The sequence below is a fragment of the Dipodomys spectabilis genome, unplaced genomic scaffold (genome assembly GCF_019054845.1).
Source record: "Dipodomys spectabilis isolate Male_0828 unplaced genomic scaffold, ASM1905484v1 ptg000118l, whole genome shotgun sequence".
NCBI classification, from domain to species: Eukaryota; Metazoa; Chordata; class Mammalia; order Rodentia; family Heteromyidae; genus Dipodomys; species Dipodomys spectabilis.
In genome coordinates this window covers 4,514,272-4,530,000 of record NW_024870795.1, presented here as the reverse complement: position 1 = coordinate 4,530,000, position 15,729 = coordinate 4,514,272, and the positions used below count along the sequence as shown (strand labels likewise).

Below are 15,729 nucleotides of genomic sequence, written 5' to 3'. Positions count from 1 at the left end.
CGGAGCTCAGCTGGGGGCTCCTCCCGGCTTTGGGGGGCTCCTGAGGCCCCTCCCCCCCGTCACCCATGTGGCACCAGTAATCTCTGGACTCACCTCCCTCACTGGACTTCGGCTCCATTGTTAGGAAAAAAACAAGGATCACTGGGGGTGGGGGAGAGCTGCGAACAAGATGCTGCACTTGGGAGGAGGGAGGTTGGAAAAGATAAGGGGAAAATAGAACAATCTAGAAGCCACGTATGTGGGTGGCTTCACTGCCACCTTTGCCTCCAAGGTCACCTTTAAAGACACCCAAACTGGACACTAAGAGAGAGTCCTTCTTAGCTGTTTGTAATTGAAGTTAGAATAAAAGGCTGAGGATGTTTTTTCTTAGCTGAGCCCAGTAGCTCTCGCCTGTAATCCCAGCACTCGGGAGGTTGTGGTAGGAGAATCTTCAAGGACAGACTTCACTACATAGTAACAGCCAGTTAATGATTCTCTTCTTCAAAAAAAAATGTTTTATTAAACTGAACTTATTTTTCTAAGATGACTTTAAGAGGAGATTTAATTGACCATGTAGCCTAGAAGATACATCGTGGGAAGTTGAAAGAAAGGGAGCCCCACCAAAAGAAAAGAAAAAAAATGAGCATTGAGCCGGGTGCTGGTGGCTCACCCCTGTGATCCTAGCTACTCAAGAGGCTGAGATCTGAGGATCATGGTTCAAAGCCATCCAGGAAAGTGTAAGCCTCTTCTCTCCCATAAATCATCAAAAGACTGGAAGTGGAGCTGTGGCTCAAGTGGTAGAGCGCTTGCCTTGAGCTGAAGAGCTGAGGGACAGCGCCCAGGCCCCACGACAAAAAAAAAAAAAAAAAAAAAATTGAGCACCTACAGAGAGCTAAGTATACTAGCAATTGTTTCTACTTAATCCTCTTCACAATTCTGGAGGTAAGTACTGCAACTGGCTGCATTTCTCAGTTAGGGAAACTGAGGGCCAGAAAAGTAAAGCCTCTTCCCCCACAGTTTTGTAGCTCCATAAAGCCAAAATCAGGCTTCCGGTATGGCTGGTTCCAGCCTCCACCTTCTTCCTGCTTTCCCAGGTAGTGTCCAGGGCTTTGTTTGAAGTCTAGCACAGTCTTAGGAGGGAGCCTGAGGATTTTAATCCCTCCAGGGCAAAGACTAAGCCAAGTACTCGGTGCACACTTGCTCATTTCCCCAGAATGCACTGGGCTACCTGGTGTCCAGTTTGCCCACCCAGCGGGGCTCAGCTCAGTCCCTGGGGCTCCCCACGTCCCCTGTGCCAGGCCCGGACTCAGCTTCTGGGGAGGGGGAGGCCCTCAGAGTGAGCAAGTTATAGGATCCGGGTGGGGAGGGCGCCCGTGGGTGTGGAGACCCTAGTCTGGCAGGATGTTAGAAACTGGAGGTGGCGCCCGGCTCCGGTGGCTCACGCCTGTAATCCTAGCTACTCAGGAGGCTGAGATCTGAGGATCACGGCTCAAAGCCAGCCTGTCAGGAAAGCCTGTGAGACTCTTATCTTCAGTAAAATGAAAAAGCTGGAGGTGGCGCTGTGGCTTAAACGGGAGCACACTCACCTTGAGTGCCAAGAGGCCCAGGCCCTGAGTTCAAGCCCTGGGACTAGAGAATGGGGGCTCTTTCCTCTTGTGTCGTTCTCTGTTCTACCTCTCAACAGAGGGCATCATGGGGTCAGAGCGGAGGCCTGGGGTGGCGGAAGTTCTGATCCCATGTCAGGACACCATGTGTGACAGCGGGTGTACAGGCTCCTCCCCTCTGGGGCCCCAGAGGGCTGGCCTGTGACACGCAACGGTCAAGTTTACCAGGGAAATGGCAAAGGCCACGTCCCCACCACCAGCCTGTGCCACCATTAGGGCAGACCTGGCGCGTGGGAACAGAAATGTGGGGTCGGGTCATCTTTCTGTACTTTGAGTCGCTCTGGGCCTCCAATCCTTCCCTGGGATGGGAAGGGCTCTATGGGATGGAAGAGCAGCATGAGCAAAGGCCCTGAGGCAGAGAGCTCAGAGAACCATCCCCCCCCCCGCCCCTCCCCTACTAAGAGGAGGCTCAGGTGAGCCAGATGGGAACTGGGCTTTGAAGGGCAGCAAGCTTAGACAGCAGAACCCCAGCTCCACGGGGGGGGGGGGGGGGGGGGGCCTGTGGTACCGCACCGCCACGCCACCAGCAATCCCGGGACAGGCCTGTCCCCAGGGGCAGGCCCAGGCCACTTCATGTGTTTCCCATTTGCACGTAATCCCAGCTCCCATAAAAGCCCCTGAAGTGCCACCCTGCCACACAGGAGGACGCCTCTCCCTGGCAGCCTTGGAGGAGGCGGAGAGAGGGTGGCCGCCGCAGCTGCTAGGGCGAGAAACCATCTGCCCGCTGGTGGACCAGGCCTCAGGCGCCTGGAGAGGGACCCGCAGGGCCAGCAAAAGCCATCTTCCTCCTCCTCTTCCTTTCAAAACCAAAAAAAAAGAGAACGAGGCAGCCACAAGTCTAAGATCCGTGACCTCACACCAGGTGACAGCAGCCCAGCCAATGGGCGCGGGCGGCGGGCTGGGCCTGGGGCTGGCTTGGCACTGAGCAGGTCGGCTCCCTCAACCACACAACCACAAGGCCAGGGCCTCGCCCCCCCCCCCCCCACCGGGGCCCTGCGAGGAGCTGGTTGGTCCCGGGCGTCCCCACCCCCTGGCCGCCCTCTGGCTGCAGCCTTGCCCCCCCCCAGGGGAGAGAGGGTGAGTCTCGTTCATTCATTCATTCATTCCCACACCACCGATCGGTCGGTCGGTCAGTGGGTGCCCAGTGGGAGGGTTGGCCAGCCTCACTGCCCAGGCCTCCGGCTCCTCCAGCCCGGCCTCCCGAGCCCCTTCCCGTCCTCTAATGATACACTCGGCCTGGGCTCCTGTTGAAAACTTGTGGCTAGACATTCCTGCGGGACCGGAGAGGCAGATTCTTGGGTACAAACAGCAACTTACTTTCCTTGGGGATTTTTTTTACCCTTCTGACATTCTCGCCTTCTTGCCTTTTTTCCCTTTCTTTTCTTTTCATTTTTGGTAGCAGCAAGGGGGGGAGAAAAAAAAAGAGGCCAAACCAACCCCCCAGCACCTCCTCACCCACCCCACCGCCTTTCCTCCTCAAAAGTAGCTCAAAGAAGAAAGGGGGGGACCCAACCATAAAGCAGCCGCCAACCCAGTCAACCTCAACCCCCACCCCACCCCCCCGAAGTCCAGAATTCTGGAGAATTCCGAGCAGGGCATGGCTTCCAACAGCATCTTCGATTCCTTCCCGTCCTACTCCCAGACCTTCATCCGCGGTGAGTAAGCGGTACCCCCCCCCCCCGGGCGGCCCTTTGGGGTGGGAGCTGTGGCCAAGAGGCCCCCCGACCACCCCCCACCCCGTCCAGCCGCCTCCCCCGCCGACCCCGGCTGCCCGCCGGCCTCCGGCAGCCTCGGGGAGGAGGGCTGGCCGCCTCCGTGGTCTCTTGATGTGGCACTTTCTCGCTGGAGCTCAGAGGGCCCTGGGGGGCCAGGACCAGTGGGGTCCCCTCTGTTTCCTGCCTTGAACCTCGGACTCGACCACTTGGGTGCAGGCAGATCTGGGGCTGAGACTTGGGATGGCGCAGGGAGGCAGGCGGGCCGAGGCTGGACCTCCGGCTCGGATCTCTGCGAGGTCCTGGCTCTGCTGGGCGATCTTTGGGGAGTGGCAGCCAGTGAGGAGAGGGGAGCCTGGGCATGGGGGCTCACGGCTGCAGGCTGCGCCCACATGGAGGCTGAGGGGGAGGACGGTGGGTTTGGGAAAGACCCCTGGGCTCGGGGGCCGGGGACCTGAGTGTTTTGGGGGTGGCTGATTTTGTCTCTTCGCGGCCTTGGAGGGACCCAGAGTTCTGGGTTGTGTCCCTCAGCAAGGATGGGTATGGGGGTCCTCGTGGAAGGCCTCTCACTGAAGGGGGGACTCCTGTCTCTCCGTGGCCCTCAGGGGGGCCGTTCCTCAGCCTCAGGCCCTCCCTCCTCCGCTGCCTTCTTCCTTCTGAGATTGGGGATCTAGAGTTGTTCCAACCTTGCTGTGTGACCCGACGTGGGTTGCGTCACCTCTCTGTGCTCCCAAGAGAGCGGTGCTGGCTGTGCTGTTGCGATTGTCTGAGGCTGGAGGCAGGCTGTGCACACGGCCAGCAGCTCCGGTTCTTCCAGGGACCAGTTTCTCCACTAGAAGGGGGAGGGGAGGGATGGGGTGCTAAGGAAGATCTAGAACCCCAGGGCTTGGTGGGGGCAGGGGGCTGGGGAAGATGACTTTTGAGTCTTGGTCTTGAGTCTTGTCTGTCAGGAGCCTGTCAGCCTGTCTGTCTGTCTGCCCTGCCACTGGCTCCGGGCTGCCATTGACCCAGGGCAGGTTGGGCATTGTCTGTATAGGCTCAGCTGAGGCTGGCCTGAGAGCCCGCTTTGGTCAGGCCGCGGTAGGGAGGTGGCGTGGAGGACTCCCAACCCCCCCACTCCCCACCCCCAAACCTGGCAGTGGCCGCTGACAAGCCGCAGCCCCAGCCCCCCCCCCCCCCCCCCGCCCCATCCCTCCTGCCATTCTTACCCGGTGCCCTGGTCGTCCTTAGAGCTAATTAAAGGCAGGGCTGCGGCAAGAAAATAAGAGTTTATAAAAACCATTTGCTGGCCCTTTGTAATCTGCATTCTCTCTCGGTGAGCAAGATGGAGAAATGCAGGGTTTCAAACAAAGGAGGCCTGGGAGCCTGGGCTGGCGCTGCTGAGTTGGTTTGGAGCGGGGAGGCGGCCTCTGGGGTGCAGGGGGCACGGGGAGAGGGCCAAGGACGCCCGTGGGCCGCAGGTACCGACTGCTGTCAGCCAAGTCCAAAAGCAGCTGCGCTTCAGACTGGGCGGCCATCCTGGCGATGCGGCCAGAAGCCAAGGACAGGCGGGGGAGCCCAGGGCGCGTCGTGCTGCAGGCTGAGGGCTGCCCACTGTCCCGCCCTGAAAAGTTAGTTACCTGCCGTTTCCCCTAGGCAGACACACGGAAAGAGAGGCGTGTTGCGGTTAGAACTGACGAAAGGGAAGACCTCATTATTTCCAGCCCGAGTTCGTGGACCCCCGCCCCCCAATTTCTCCACGAGTCGAGAACCCCAAGACTCCTGGGCCCTTGCCGCTTTCCTGGTGGGATTGCGCGCGTCCCTGTGGTTGTTTTGGTTGGGTTTGGGTTGGGTTCGGCGGTATTGGGAGGTTTGAATTCAGGGCCTTGGGGTGCTAGCTGGCTTCACAGGGGCTCTACCACCCGAGCCACACCTCCAGGCCCTGTTGGCTTTAATTACTATTTCACTGCAAGGACGGTGTGCTTTTTACCCAAGGCCGGCCTTGGTGATCTTTCCCCAGTCTCCATCCCCCAAGTAGCTGGGATTACAGGCCTGAGCCGCGGCACCTGGTAGAGAGAAAGGGCCTTCTATCCTCCACCCGCTCCCCTCCCTCTGCCTGCCTCCCCCAAATGCTGCCGCACCCCAGACCCCCAGCCAGGTGAGCTCAGCAGATCTCACCACCCCCAAAGCTTACATCCGGGGTCTGAGCTTTTGAAACCTCTCCCCAGAGTGATTCTGATGGCAGGCTTGGGAGCTGCTGCCTGGAGCCCCGTCCTCTGCCCTCTATGGCCCAAGTGCTGTGTGATGCTCTGCGAGTCACTTGACATCTCTGGTGGCCCTTGTCTCGTTGGTACAGGAAAGGAGGGAGTTGGGATCCACATTCTTCCCCGAGGCCTATCCCTGTGTCCCCTACCCTGCTTCCAGAGAGAGCCCCCTGTGCTGTCACCCAGCTCTGCCATCTTGGGGTCCCCCTAGACCCACAGGGGAAGGGGGGTGTCTTCGGCCTGGTGGAGAGTCAGGACTTGGGCAGAACCTTCTGGCAGCTGGGCCATGTCCCACCCCCTCTTTATAGCAGAGGGTAAAGAGGACCCCAGAGAGGAGGGCACAGCGGCATCCACACTCCCCACTCAGGATTGAGGGGAGCCCGGGGCGGGGGGGGGGGTGAGGGGAGGAAGAGGTGTTTGTTTCTCAACTTTGTCATCTTGAGATCTGGAGGGGCACCGCATTCCCAGGTGAAATGTGGACTGGGCTCTTCCTAGCTAGCTTGGGGGGGGGGGGCGGCCGCTCTGTGACTCAGTTTCCTCATCTGTCGGATCTCATGGGGCGACCAAGAGACCAAGGAACCCACGCAGGCTCAGAGCGGCGGCCCTCAGGAGCCCCGGTGCCGGGCTTGTGAGTTCACGCACACGCGTGTCTGTCATTGGACTTGTCGCGGTCCTCGTGCGTGCAGGGGTGTGCCACCCTCTCCTTGTGTGTGCGGGGGTGTGTGTGGCGGCGCTTACCCGCCAGCTAGTGATGCCCAGTGTCTTCCCGTGGGGGCGTGGGGAGTTTTATCGTGATCTTTCCACACGCACGCACGCAGCGCCGCACCTGCTCTGGCCCTCTCCTCATTCCACACCCCCCCCCTCCTTTTGTGTGTGCTTGAACTCAGGGCCTGGGCACCATCCCTGAGCTTTTTGTGCTCAAAACGAGCGCTCTACCACCTTGAGCCACAGCGCCACTTCCGGCTTTTCAGCGATTCATTGGAGATAGGAGTCTCACGGGCTTCCTGCCCGGGCTGGCTTTGAACTGCGATCCTCAGGTCGCAGCCTCCTGAGTAGCTAGGATGACAGGCGTGAGCCACCGGCCTGGACCCTTCCCGTTCACCCTCTTCCTCCCACTGGGGCCCAAACTTAAACAACGCCTGCTTTACGTGCTGGTCATTGTTTAAAGGGTGTTAACTGCACTGAGGGGCTTCACTTTGGTATTCCAGACTCACGTATCAAACTCTGCTCGGAATCACCCGCTCTCAGGGCTTGCTCTCTCCTTCCCCATCCCCAGTGGTCAATGAGTTCCAGGGACATCCCCTGAGCCATCTTCACATAGAGGTGCAGTCGGTTTGGAAATCCCCCCTCCCTTCCCCCCCCCCCCCCCAGTCCCACAGTTGGAAGCCTGTTCTGTGCGCCCCTCCGCACATTGCTGCACACGGGGCTTTATACAGACGGGCACATCTGTAAATATGTGTCTTGGGGGCCTGGCTTCTACCTAGGAGTAAAAGCACATGATATTCAACTTTCTGGGCTTCTCCCATTCCATCCATTTTCCTGAAAATAACACACCTTTTTTTTTCTTCATGGCTGTATACTATTCCATGGTGTTTCTATGCACCAGATTTTTTTTTTTTTTGTCCATTCATTCACTGCTGAGCAACTCCCACTGCGGCAGCGAGGGGCGGGCGTGTCCCAGGGGAGCCTGCGGGAGGGCAGCTGCGGTCCAGGCCCTTGACCCCCCCCCCCCCCCCCCCCCCCGCGCGGACACCTGGGAGGCTGGGGAAACAGACCCAGACGGAGAAGAGGCTGCCTGGGAGGAAGGGGCAGCAGCCCGGAGCCCTCCCCCGGGCCCTGGCCGGTGGCCAGCACCAGGGGACCTTCCAGATTCCAGCCCCCCCCCCCACGCCCTGCCCAGGCTCAGGTGCGCGCCCGCCGCCCGCAGCCCTGGACGCCCGCAGCCCTGGACGCCGTGGCTGCCCCGCTCCCGGTGCCACGGCGGCCCAGCCGCTTTGATGGCGGCTTCTGAGGGCGCCGTGCACACGCCCGTCTCCCGGACCACCCTGCCTGCCCACAGCACCCCAGGCTGGGAGGGCATTCCTGGGAGCCCCCGCTGCCCACAGAGGCCCCCACACCCGGGCTGTGTGTCCAGGGCCCCGCTGGACATATAGAAGCCCCATTGACACCCAGCTGGAGATGGCCACATCAAAGCCCAGCCCTGCTCCCTCACCTGGGGGGAGGGGCCGGGAAGGACAGCCCGGAGCCTGACCTTCCAGAAAGTTCTGTGAGGCGGGAAGAAAGCCACTAGGAGGAAAGGCTGGCCTCTCCTGAGGGGCGGGGAGACACACCCGGGCTGGGGGTCCCGCGGGACATCGGGAACGTCCCCCCTTGCTCCTGTCTCCAGGGGGCACCTCACTGCACCCCCCCCGCCTCGTGTGCCTCCTGGGGCCCGGGCCGTCCAGGCTGAGCTCCATTGCACCCCACCAGTGTTTCCAGGGAGCCACTTGGGGGACCCTGTCCTCAGCCCCCCCATGCCACAGTGGGAAGGGAGGCAGGAGGGAGGGAAGGAGGAAGAGGAAAGGAGAAGGTAGAGAAGGGTGCAGGAGGGAAGAAGGAAGGGAAGAGGGAGGGGTCCCCCCCGGGGGGCCAGGACCCGCCCCCCTCCCCCCCACGCACGCTAAAGGACCCCTGCGAACCGCCCACTCCTCTTGCGTAGACAGGGCCCCTCAGTGTAGGCCTCAAAGAGGGAAAGAGGGGGACGTGTCCCCTCCTGAGCCCAGTGCAGCTGCCTGCCGGGTCTCGGAGCTGGACAGACTGAGCCGCGGGCTCCGAGATGGACGGGATGGAGGCGGAGGGCACCCCAGAAAGGCGTCTGGAGTGGAGACTCCACCCCCGCTTCCTCGTGACGTGGGGGGTGCTCACCCCGCCTCTCCGGACTCAGTTTCCCATCTGTAGAATGGTGAGCCTAACAGTGCACGCCCGAGGCTCCCTGGGTGCGTTTACAGCCATGAGGGGAGGTGCGCACTCGCCAGCTCCCGCGTAAAGCCAGAGAGCCAAGGCAGAGCTCCCTTCCGGGCTGTGCGCAAAAGATGGCCAGCGAGCGACAGCGAGCCACAGCGAGCCACAGCGAGCCACAGCGAGCGAGCTCTCCTCTCTAGCTCCGTTTTACACTCACTCCTTCTCAGAGTCTGCCCTGGGCCTGGCCCTCTCCCCAGGCCTGGGGAGGGGACGGGGGGGGGGGGGGCAGGGGAGGTGCAGGGTATGCAGGGCTGATCCTTTCCTGTGCACACCTGGTGGCAGAGGCCGGTGCAAGGTGACCTTGGCAGGGGAAAGAAGAACACAGGGATGAATGGATAGCTAGGTGGATAGATGGGTGGGTGGATGGAAAGATGGTAGATGGGTATATGGATTGTAGGTTAATGGGTGGTAGCTGGATGTTGGATGGATAGATAGATGAGTGGTGGATGGTGGATGGTGGATGGTGGATGGTGGATGGATGGGTGGGTGGGTGGATGAATAGATGGATGATGGATGGATGATGGATGGATGATGGATGGATGGATGGATGGATGATGGATGGATGGATGGATGGATGGATGATGGGTGGATGGATAGATAGATGGTGGGTGCATGATGGATGGTGGATGGGTGGATAGGTGACTAGTGGATGGATGATGGATGGATGATGAATGGTGGAAGATGGATAGATGGATGGTAGATGGATGGATAGGTAGATGATAGGCAGATAGATAGATAGATAGAAGATGGATGGATAGATAGATGGATGGATGGACAGATAGATAGATAGATAGATAGATAGATGATGGATAGATAGAAGATGGGTGGATGGTTAGAAGATAGATAGATAAATAGATGGATAGATGGAAGATAGATAGATAGATAGACAGACAGACAGAAAGACAGACAGACAGACAGACGAACAGGCCAGCGACTGCTGGCCAGGCGGCTCCCAGCACCCCACTTCCCCTTTGCTGTCTGGTTTTTCTCCGAAGCCCTGTCCTGGCTGCTGCCCGGCTGTGCTGCACAGACGGCTGGGAGGTTTAGGTTCCTCTTTGGGGTTTTCTTTCAAGTCTGGGAAAAGTGTTTTTGGCACAAGGCTCAGGCTTGTGTGTGGTCGGAAAGGGCAGACGTGTAACTGACGTATGGTTTGCTTGGTGGCTGCTGTCGATGCCCCTCGGGAATGCCCTCCTCCGTGTGCCCCGAGCACATGCGCTCGCACACGCGCGTGTGTGGAGAGGCCTCCGGAGCCCTGGGCATGGTGGGAGGAGGCGGGGGACGTGGAGCTTGCCTCACCTGGGCTGACGGGGAGACGTATCTGATGGGGGAGGGAGAGCAGGTGCTGGGAGAAGAGAGAGAATGGGGGGGCAGATCTGTTTGGACCACGGCTGCCCCCAAACAGTGCTCCTACAAGGCTGGTCGGGTGAGTTTTACAGAGCTGATGGCCGATGTGCTTCACCCAGCTCCTGGCAGAATGCCAAGCGCTCCATAAAGCCAAATCATGGTGTGACCTCGGTGCCAGGGCCCCATTTCACCGATGGGAACTGAGAGTCAGCAAAGGCAAGTGACTTCCACCCGCGGTCATATCGGGAGAGACCGGTGGGGCCCAGGCTCAGACCAGGGCCTGCCTGGTGCCAGGGCCGCCTGGTTAAACTCTCACTCCGACCTAGAGGGGTCTCCTGGTCCTTAAGATGAAGACACACCACCTCCAGGGCGCCCTCCGTGATTATTCCGGGAGAGGTGACTTCCGCCTCCCCTGCCACCTTCCATGCCCCTTCAGGCCCTGCTCGGATAAGTACTTCCAGAAGGGTTTCTAGAAAGCTGGAGTCTGGGTGGGGCTGGGATCAGGCGGGTGTGGGGCACAGCCCGGTGCAGGGAGCTGGGAGGGCCGGTGCCTTCAGGATGAATAGGGAAATAGGGTCTTGGCTGGATCAAGGGACAGTGGGGATCAAGCATCTCATGGCGCTCAGAGCTCTGGCTGAACTGGGCAGGGCGGGTGTGCACTCTGAGCGCACGTGTGTGTGTGTGTGTGTGTGTGTGTGTGTGTGAGAGTGAATGAAAGCCCCAGGGCCTCCACCTGGGCTCACCAGCCCTATTTTTACCCACACAGCTGTGTGGCCACATGACCTTGGTCTCAGGCGCGTAGATGATGCAGGATGCTCAGCCGGGACCCTGTGCGCTGCGGGGTCCCAGGCTCAGGCTATGGCTCCACCCCCAGGCGCCCCAGGCCCCAGGCTGGAGACCCTGCTCCTTCCTTCCTGCTCCATTCCCCCAGCGCCAGTGCTGTTCATGCTTCGTGCCCACAACGTAAAAATAAGAAACGATACCAGGCGCCGGCGGCTCACGCCTGTCATCCTAGCTACTCAGGAGGCTGAGATCTGAGGATCACAGTTCAGAGCCAGCCCGGGCAGGAGAGACCGTGAGACTCCTATCTCCAATAAAACCACCAGAAAACCGGAAGTGGCGCTGTAGCTCAAGTGGTAGAGCGCTCGCCTTGAGCTGAAGGGCGCAGGGACAGCACCCAGGCCCAGAGTTCAAACCGACCAAAAAAAAAAAAAAAAAAACTACCAAAAAGCCAAAGTAGAGCCATGACTCAAGTGGTAGAGCACTAAGCCAAGAGAACACAGCGCCTTGAGCTCAAGCCCCAGTGCCGGCACATAAACAGAAAGTTCTTGGAGACGTTCAGTGCTACAGAAGAGTCTAAGTTTACTGCATTGAGTGCTATGGGAGAAGCCTAGAACCTTCCATATCTCGAAGCATGCCACCTGCAGGAGGGGCAGGAGGAAGATGGGGCTTAGAACCAGAGGCTGCAGATTTCTCCACCAGACCGCCGCTGGCTGGCTGGCCCTGCGGCCTCCTGACCTCGTGGCCTGTGAGGTGCGGATGCCAGGCTGGCTGGGCATGGGAGGGGTCTCCTCATTATGACCCCCCTCCCTTGAATCACAGCTCTTCTTCACCTCCTCTGTTTCCTAGAAACCAGGAAACCAAGGTGGCACTTCCCTGGGTGCTCCGCAGATGTTATCAGGCAGAGATGAAGAAGCCAGACAAACTTGAGAACAACAGTACCAGCAACAGGGCTCTCTGGTGCAGGACTTGTCAGGGCCTTTCATGTCCTCATAAACACGGACAGCTCTACTAAACACAGCAAGGTAAACTGCTTCATGGAAAGCTATTAAATCCATATCTTGGACTAAGGCACTCTAGAGCCAAATGATCTGTTCAAAGACTCGAGAAACTGTGTGAGACTTAAAAGAAAATTTTGCTGGCCTGTAAATACTGAAAAAAAAAAAAAAAAGATGAAATTAAGAAATACTTAATTGAGCCAAACATACCAGGTGGCTCACTCCTGTAATCCCTGAGAATCTCTGTTCAAGTCCAGTCTGGGTGAAAAAGTTAGCAAGACCTCATCACAAGCCATAGGCTGGGCATGGTGGCTCAAACCTGTAGTCCCAGCTATGAAAAGCCCGTAAGTGGGCTATAGGTAGAAGATCCTGATCTGAGGTCAGCCCAGGGCTAAGTCTCCATACCCCACCTGAAAAATAACCAGCTGGGGTCGTGGCTCAACAGTCGAGCACCTGCCTAGAAAGCGCAAGGTCTCGAGTTCAAACCTCAGAACCTCCAAAAAAAATGTGTAGAAAACTGTCTAGAAAGGGTAAATTATGACGACTAAAGTCTTAAACAGCTATACCATATTAGCAGTGTCCAGACATGGAAAATCTCCACCACGACAGTATTCTAGAAGCTTCCTTCTGGGCCGCCATCGTGTGTGATGAGTGGCACTGTGGCGTGCAGCCCTCCCTGCGACCCACATGCGTTTCCCCCGAGAACCGAAGCTGCTGTGAAGCCTGTTGCACAGATGAGGAAACTGAGGTGCCGGCAGCTGAGCCTCCTGCTGGGGCGGCCCAGCGGGGCCCTCCTGCCGGGGCGTGGGCAGGCTCCTGTGCCTTAGTGGAGGCAAGGCCAGCGTCTGGGGACCAAGGCAGGGAAGGCTGGAAACACGCACACACATGCACACATGTACACACACACATGCACACACGCACACACATGCACACACGCACACACATGCACACACACATGCACACACGCACACACATGCACACACACATGCACACACGCACACACATGCACACATGTGCGTGCACACACACATGTGTGCGCATATGCACACACACACGCGCACACACACGCACACACACGCACGCACACACACGCACACACACATGCACACACGCGCACGCGTGCACACACATGTACACACGCGCGCACACACGCACACGCACACACCCGCATGCACGCATACACACGTGCACACACGCACACGCACACACGCGTGCATACGCACACACACACACACAGGGCCTTGGTGTGCAGGCCCTCTCCTTCACCAGGGCAGAAGGGGAGAAACTGAGGCTCAGAGAGAGAGGGGACGTGACCAAAGCTAAGCTCCAGCCACATCCTGAAACCCGTGCGCGTGCACACACACACGCACGCACACACACAGGCAGCACACACCTCACAGGCGCGCACACGCAGTCTGTGGCTGTAACACCCATCCACTATTCAGCCCCCCCCCCGTGGGATCCCGGCCGCCCCTGAGCATGGTCTCACACAAGTCCAGCCAAGAAACCCCTCCTGTCCTGCCGAGGCCCCAGACCCTGCCACGGGCCTGGGCCCACGGGCTGGTGTGGCCCCCGGGTGGCCACGAGCCGGCACACCTGAGACCCAGGCCACGCCACTGGACGTCAGAACCAGGGAGACAGAGGCAGGCGGCGCACAGCGGCCGGCCTGGCCCCTCTGCGGGTGAACTATGAACACATATGAGCTGTGCCCAGGCCCCAGGGTCCCGCGGCATCGACCTCCCTGGTCCACTCGTCCGTAGGGAGCTGAACATCTAAGGCTGGGCACTGTAGCTCACGCCTGTAATCCTAGCTACTCAGAAGGCTGAGATCTGAGGATCGTGGTTCAAAGCCAGCCTGGCCAGAAAAGTCTGCAAGACTTATCTCCAGTAAACTACTTAGAAAAGCCAGAAGTAGTGCTGTGGCTCAAGTGGTAGAGTACTTACCTTGAGTACAAAGAGGCTCAGGGAATTCAAGCCCCAGGACTGACAGGAAGGAAGGAAGGAAGGAAGGAAGGAAGGAAGGAAGGAAGGAAGGGAGGGAGGGAGGGAGGGAAGGAGGGAGGGAGGGAGGGAGAAAAGAAAGAGAAAAGAAAAAGGAAAAGAGCCAGGTGCTGGTGACTCCTGCCCGGCTGCTCAGGAGGCTGAGGTCTGAGGATCTCAGACAAACAAATCGGAAAGAGTGTCTCTTCCCAAAAAAGCTGGAAGTAAAGGTGTGGTTCAAATGCTGGAGCTCTAGCTATGAGCCAGGGGAGCCAGCCTGGGGCCCTGAGTTCAAGCCCCCATACCAACGCCCCGAGCAAAACCGACAAGCGGCTGGATACCTAGCATGTGGGGCTTTGGGTGGAGCCTGGAGTGCTGTGGGCATGCTCTGTCAGGAAAGGGGAGGCCGTGCCCCCGAGGGGGTCAGGGTGTGCGCCAGGGCAGGGCTGGGCCAGAGCCGCAGGGTGAGGGGACCGCGTGGGGGGAGGGGGGGATCTGGCTGAGACCTGCACTTCCTCACATGGACAGAAGCCCAGGAACACCCCAAGCCACCACACAGCCGGCCCAAGGGACCGCCGTGGTGGTCCAGCCCCCCCGGCCACACAGGGCCTGCATGGCAGAGGGGACACGGGACACGGGGACACTCTCCACACACACAATACACTGCGGGGGTCTCAAAAGCAGATCTCAAACTGCACATCCTGTCCCGGATCCGGACCTGGCCTGGCAAAAGAAAGGAGGGAGGGCAGGAGGGTGGGAAGGAGGGAGGGAGGGAGGGAGGGAGCAGAGCAGGCTAGGAGCCCAAACGTCACTCACTGTTCTGGGTGGCAGGGTTTGTGGGTGGTTTTAATTTTCTTCTTCATAATTTTATTATTTTCCAATTTTCCCTTAATGAATGTGTATTATTTTCATACTCGGGAAAAAGATGTGTTTTTGTGTGAAGAGACTGGATTCGGAATTGTTCTTCCCTTCCGAGACGCTGGGCTTTAACACCGAGTTCCATACCCCCCTGCCCCAAGCAGTACTTCTGGGCGTTGGTTCTTCTGAAAGGAGCCTCTGGGAGCTCCCACCCACCCACCCCCATCTCCCCAAAAGCCAGGCTAGGGTCTCAGGAGCTGGAAGTGGCCTGCCATGGTCCCTAGACTGGTGACAAGGTGATTGGGACAAGGGCAGAGAGGAGAGAGAAGAGCCGTGACCCTCTTCACCAAGAAGGGCAAACAGGATAGGGCTTTGGCGTATGCACAGGAGTGCCCTTCTGGTGTCCTTGGCTTGTGGCCCTGCCTCTACTTTTAAGGCCAATACCGGGAGCCAGGTCTCTGCATACCACCATCACCCTGGCCTCTAGCCTGTTCTCCATGACCACCTCCCCCCTGGCCGCCCTCATCTCCCTCCCTCTTCCACTTGAAAGAAAGGACTTGAGGCTCACCTGGGAAGCCAAGATGCCACCTTACATAGTCCCTTTTGCTACCTAAGGTGCTGGAGTCACCATGTTGGGGATTCGCATGTGGGCCTCACTGTTTATGCCTCCTGGAGCCTCTTGGAGGAGACACAGGGTTCTGCTTCCTAAACAGGTGGGCAGCAGGCAACTGCGTGTGCAAAGGCCCTGTGGCTGTAGGACTCCTGCGGCTGGAGCTAGGCGAGAGGGGGGCGGGGTAGGAGGAGATGAGAACAGTGTGACAGGACCGCCGCAGGGGCTGGGCGGACACCCCCGCGTCCCTCACCGCCCCCTTGCCCCCACACTGCCCTGGGAGCGCCTTTACTTGCTTGTCCTCTGGCTTTTCTTTTTCTCCCACTGGAAGGAAGGTGTCATGCCACTTCATGGCTCTCTTGTCCCTTCCTGCCCCCCCCCCCACTCCCAGAACCTGAGATCATCCTCAGCACATAGTAGGTGCTCAGTAAGTCCTTGCTGACCACACACACAGTAGGTCCTCAGTGTTTGCTGGCTGCATGAACCCAGGGCCCCTGGCTCCTCTGCTTCTTGCTTCTTCTCTTCTTTTCCGCTCCTCCTTTCCCTCTCCAAGTGCAGGATT

General features: G+C 58.9%; 1 protein-coding gene across 1 annotated transcript in view; it reads left to right on the top strand.

Moving 5' to 3' along the window:
* The first annotated feature begins 3,221 nt into the window (after positions 1 to 3,221).
* Runx3 (RUNX family transcription factor 3) overlaps positions 3,222 to 15,729 on the top strand; it is a 46,895-nt gene continuing 34,387 nt past the window's right edge. Inside the window, exon 1 of the mRNA XM_042688717.1 lies at positions 3,222 to 3,298. Coding sequence (XP_042544651.1) covers positions 3,241 to 3,298 — 58 coding nt within the window. The 5' untranslated portion in view covers positions 3,222 to 3,240. The remainder of the gene's footprint in view (positions 3,299 to 15,729) is intronic.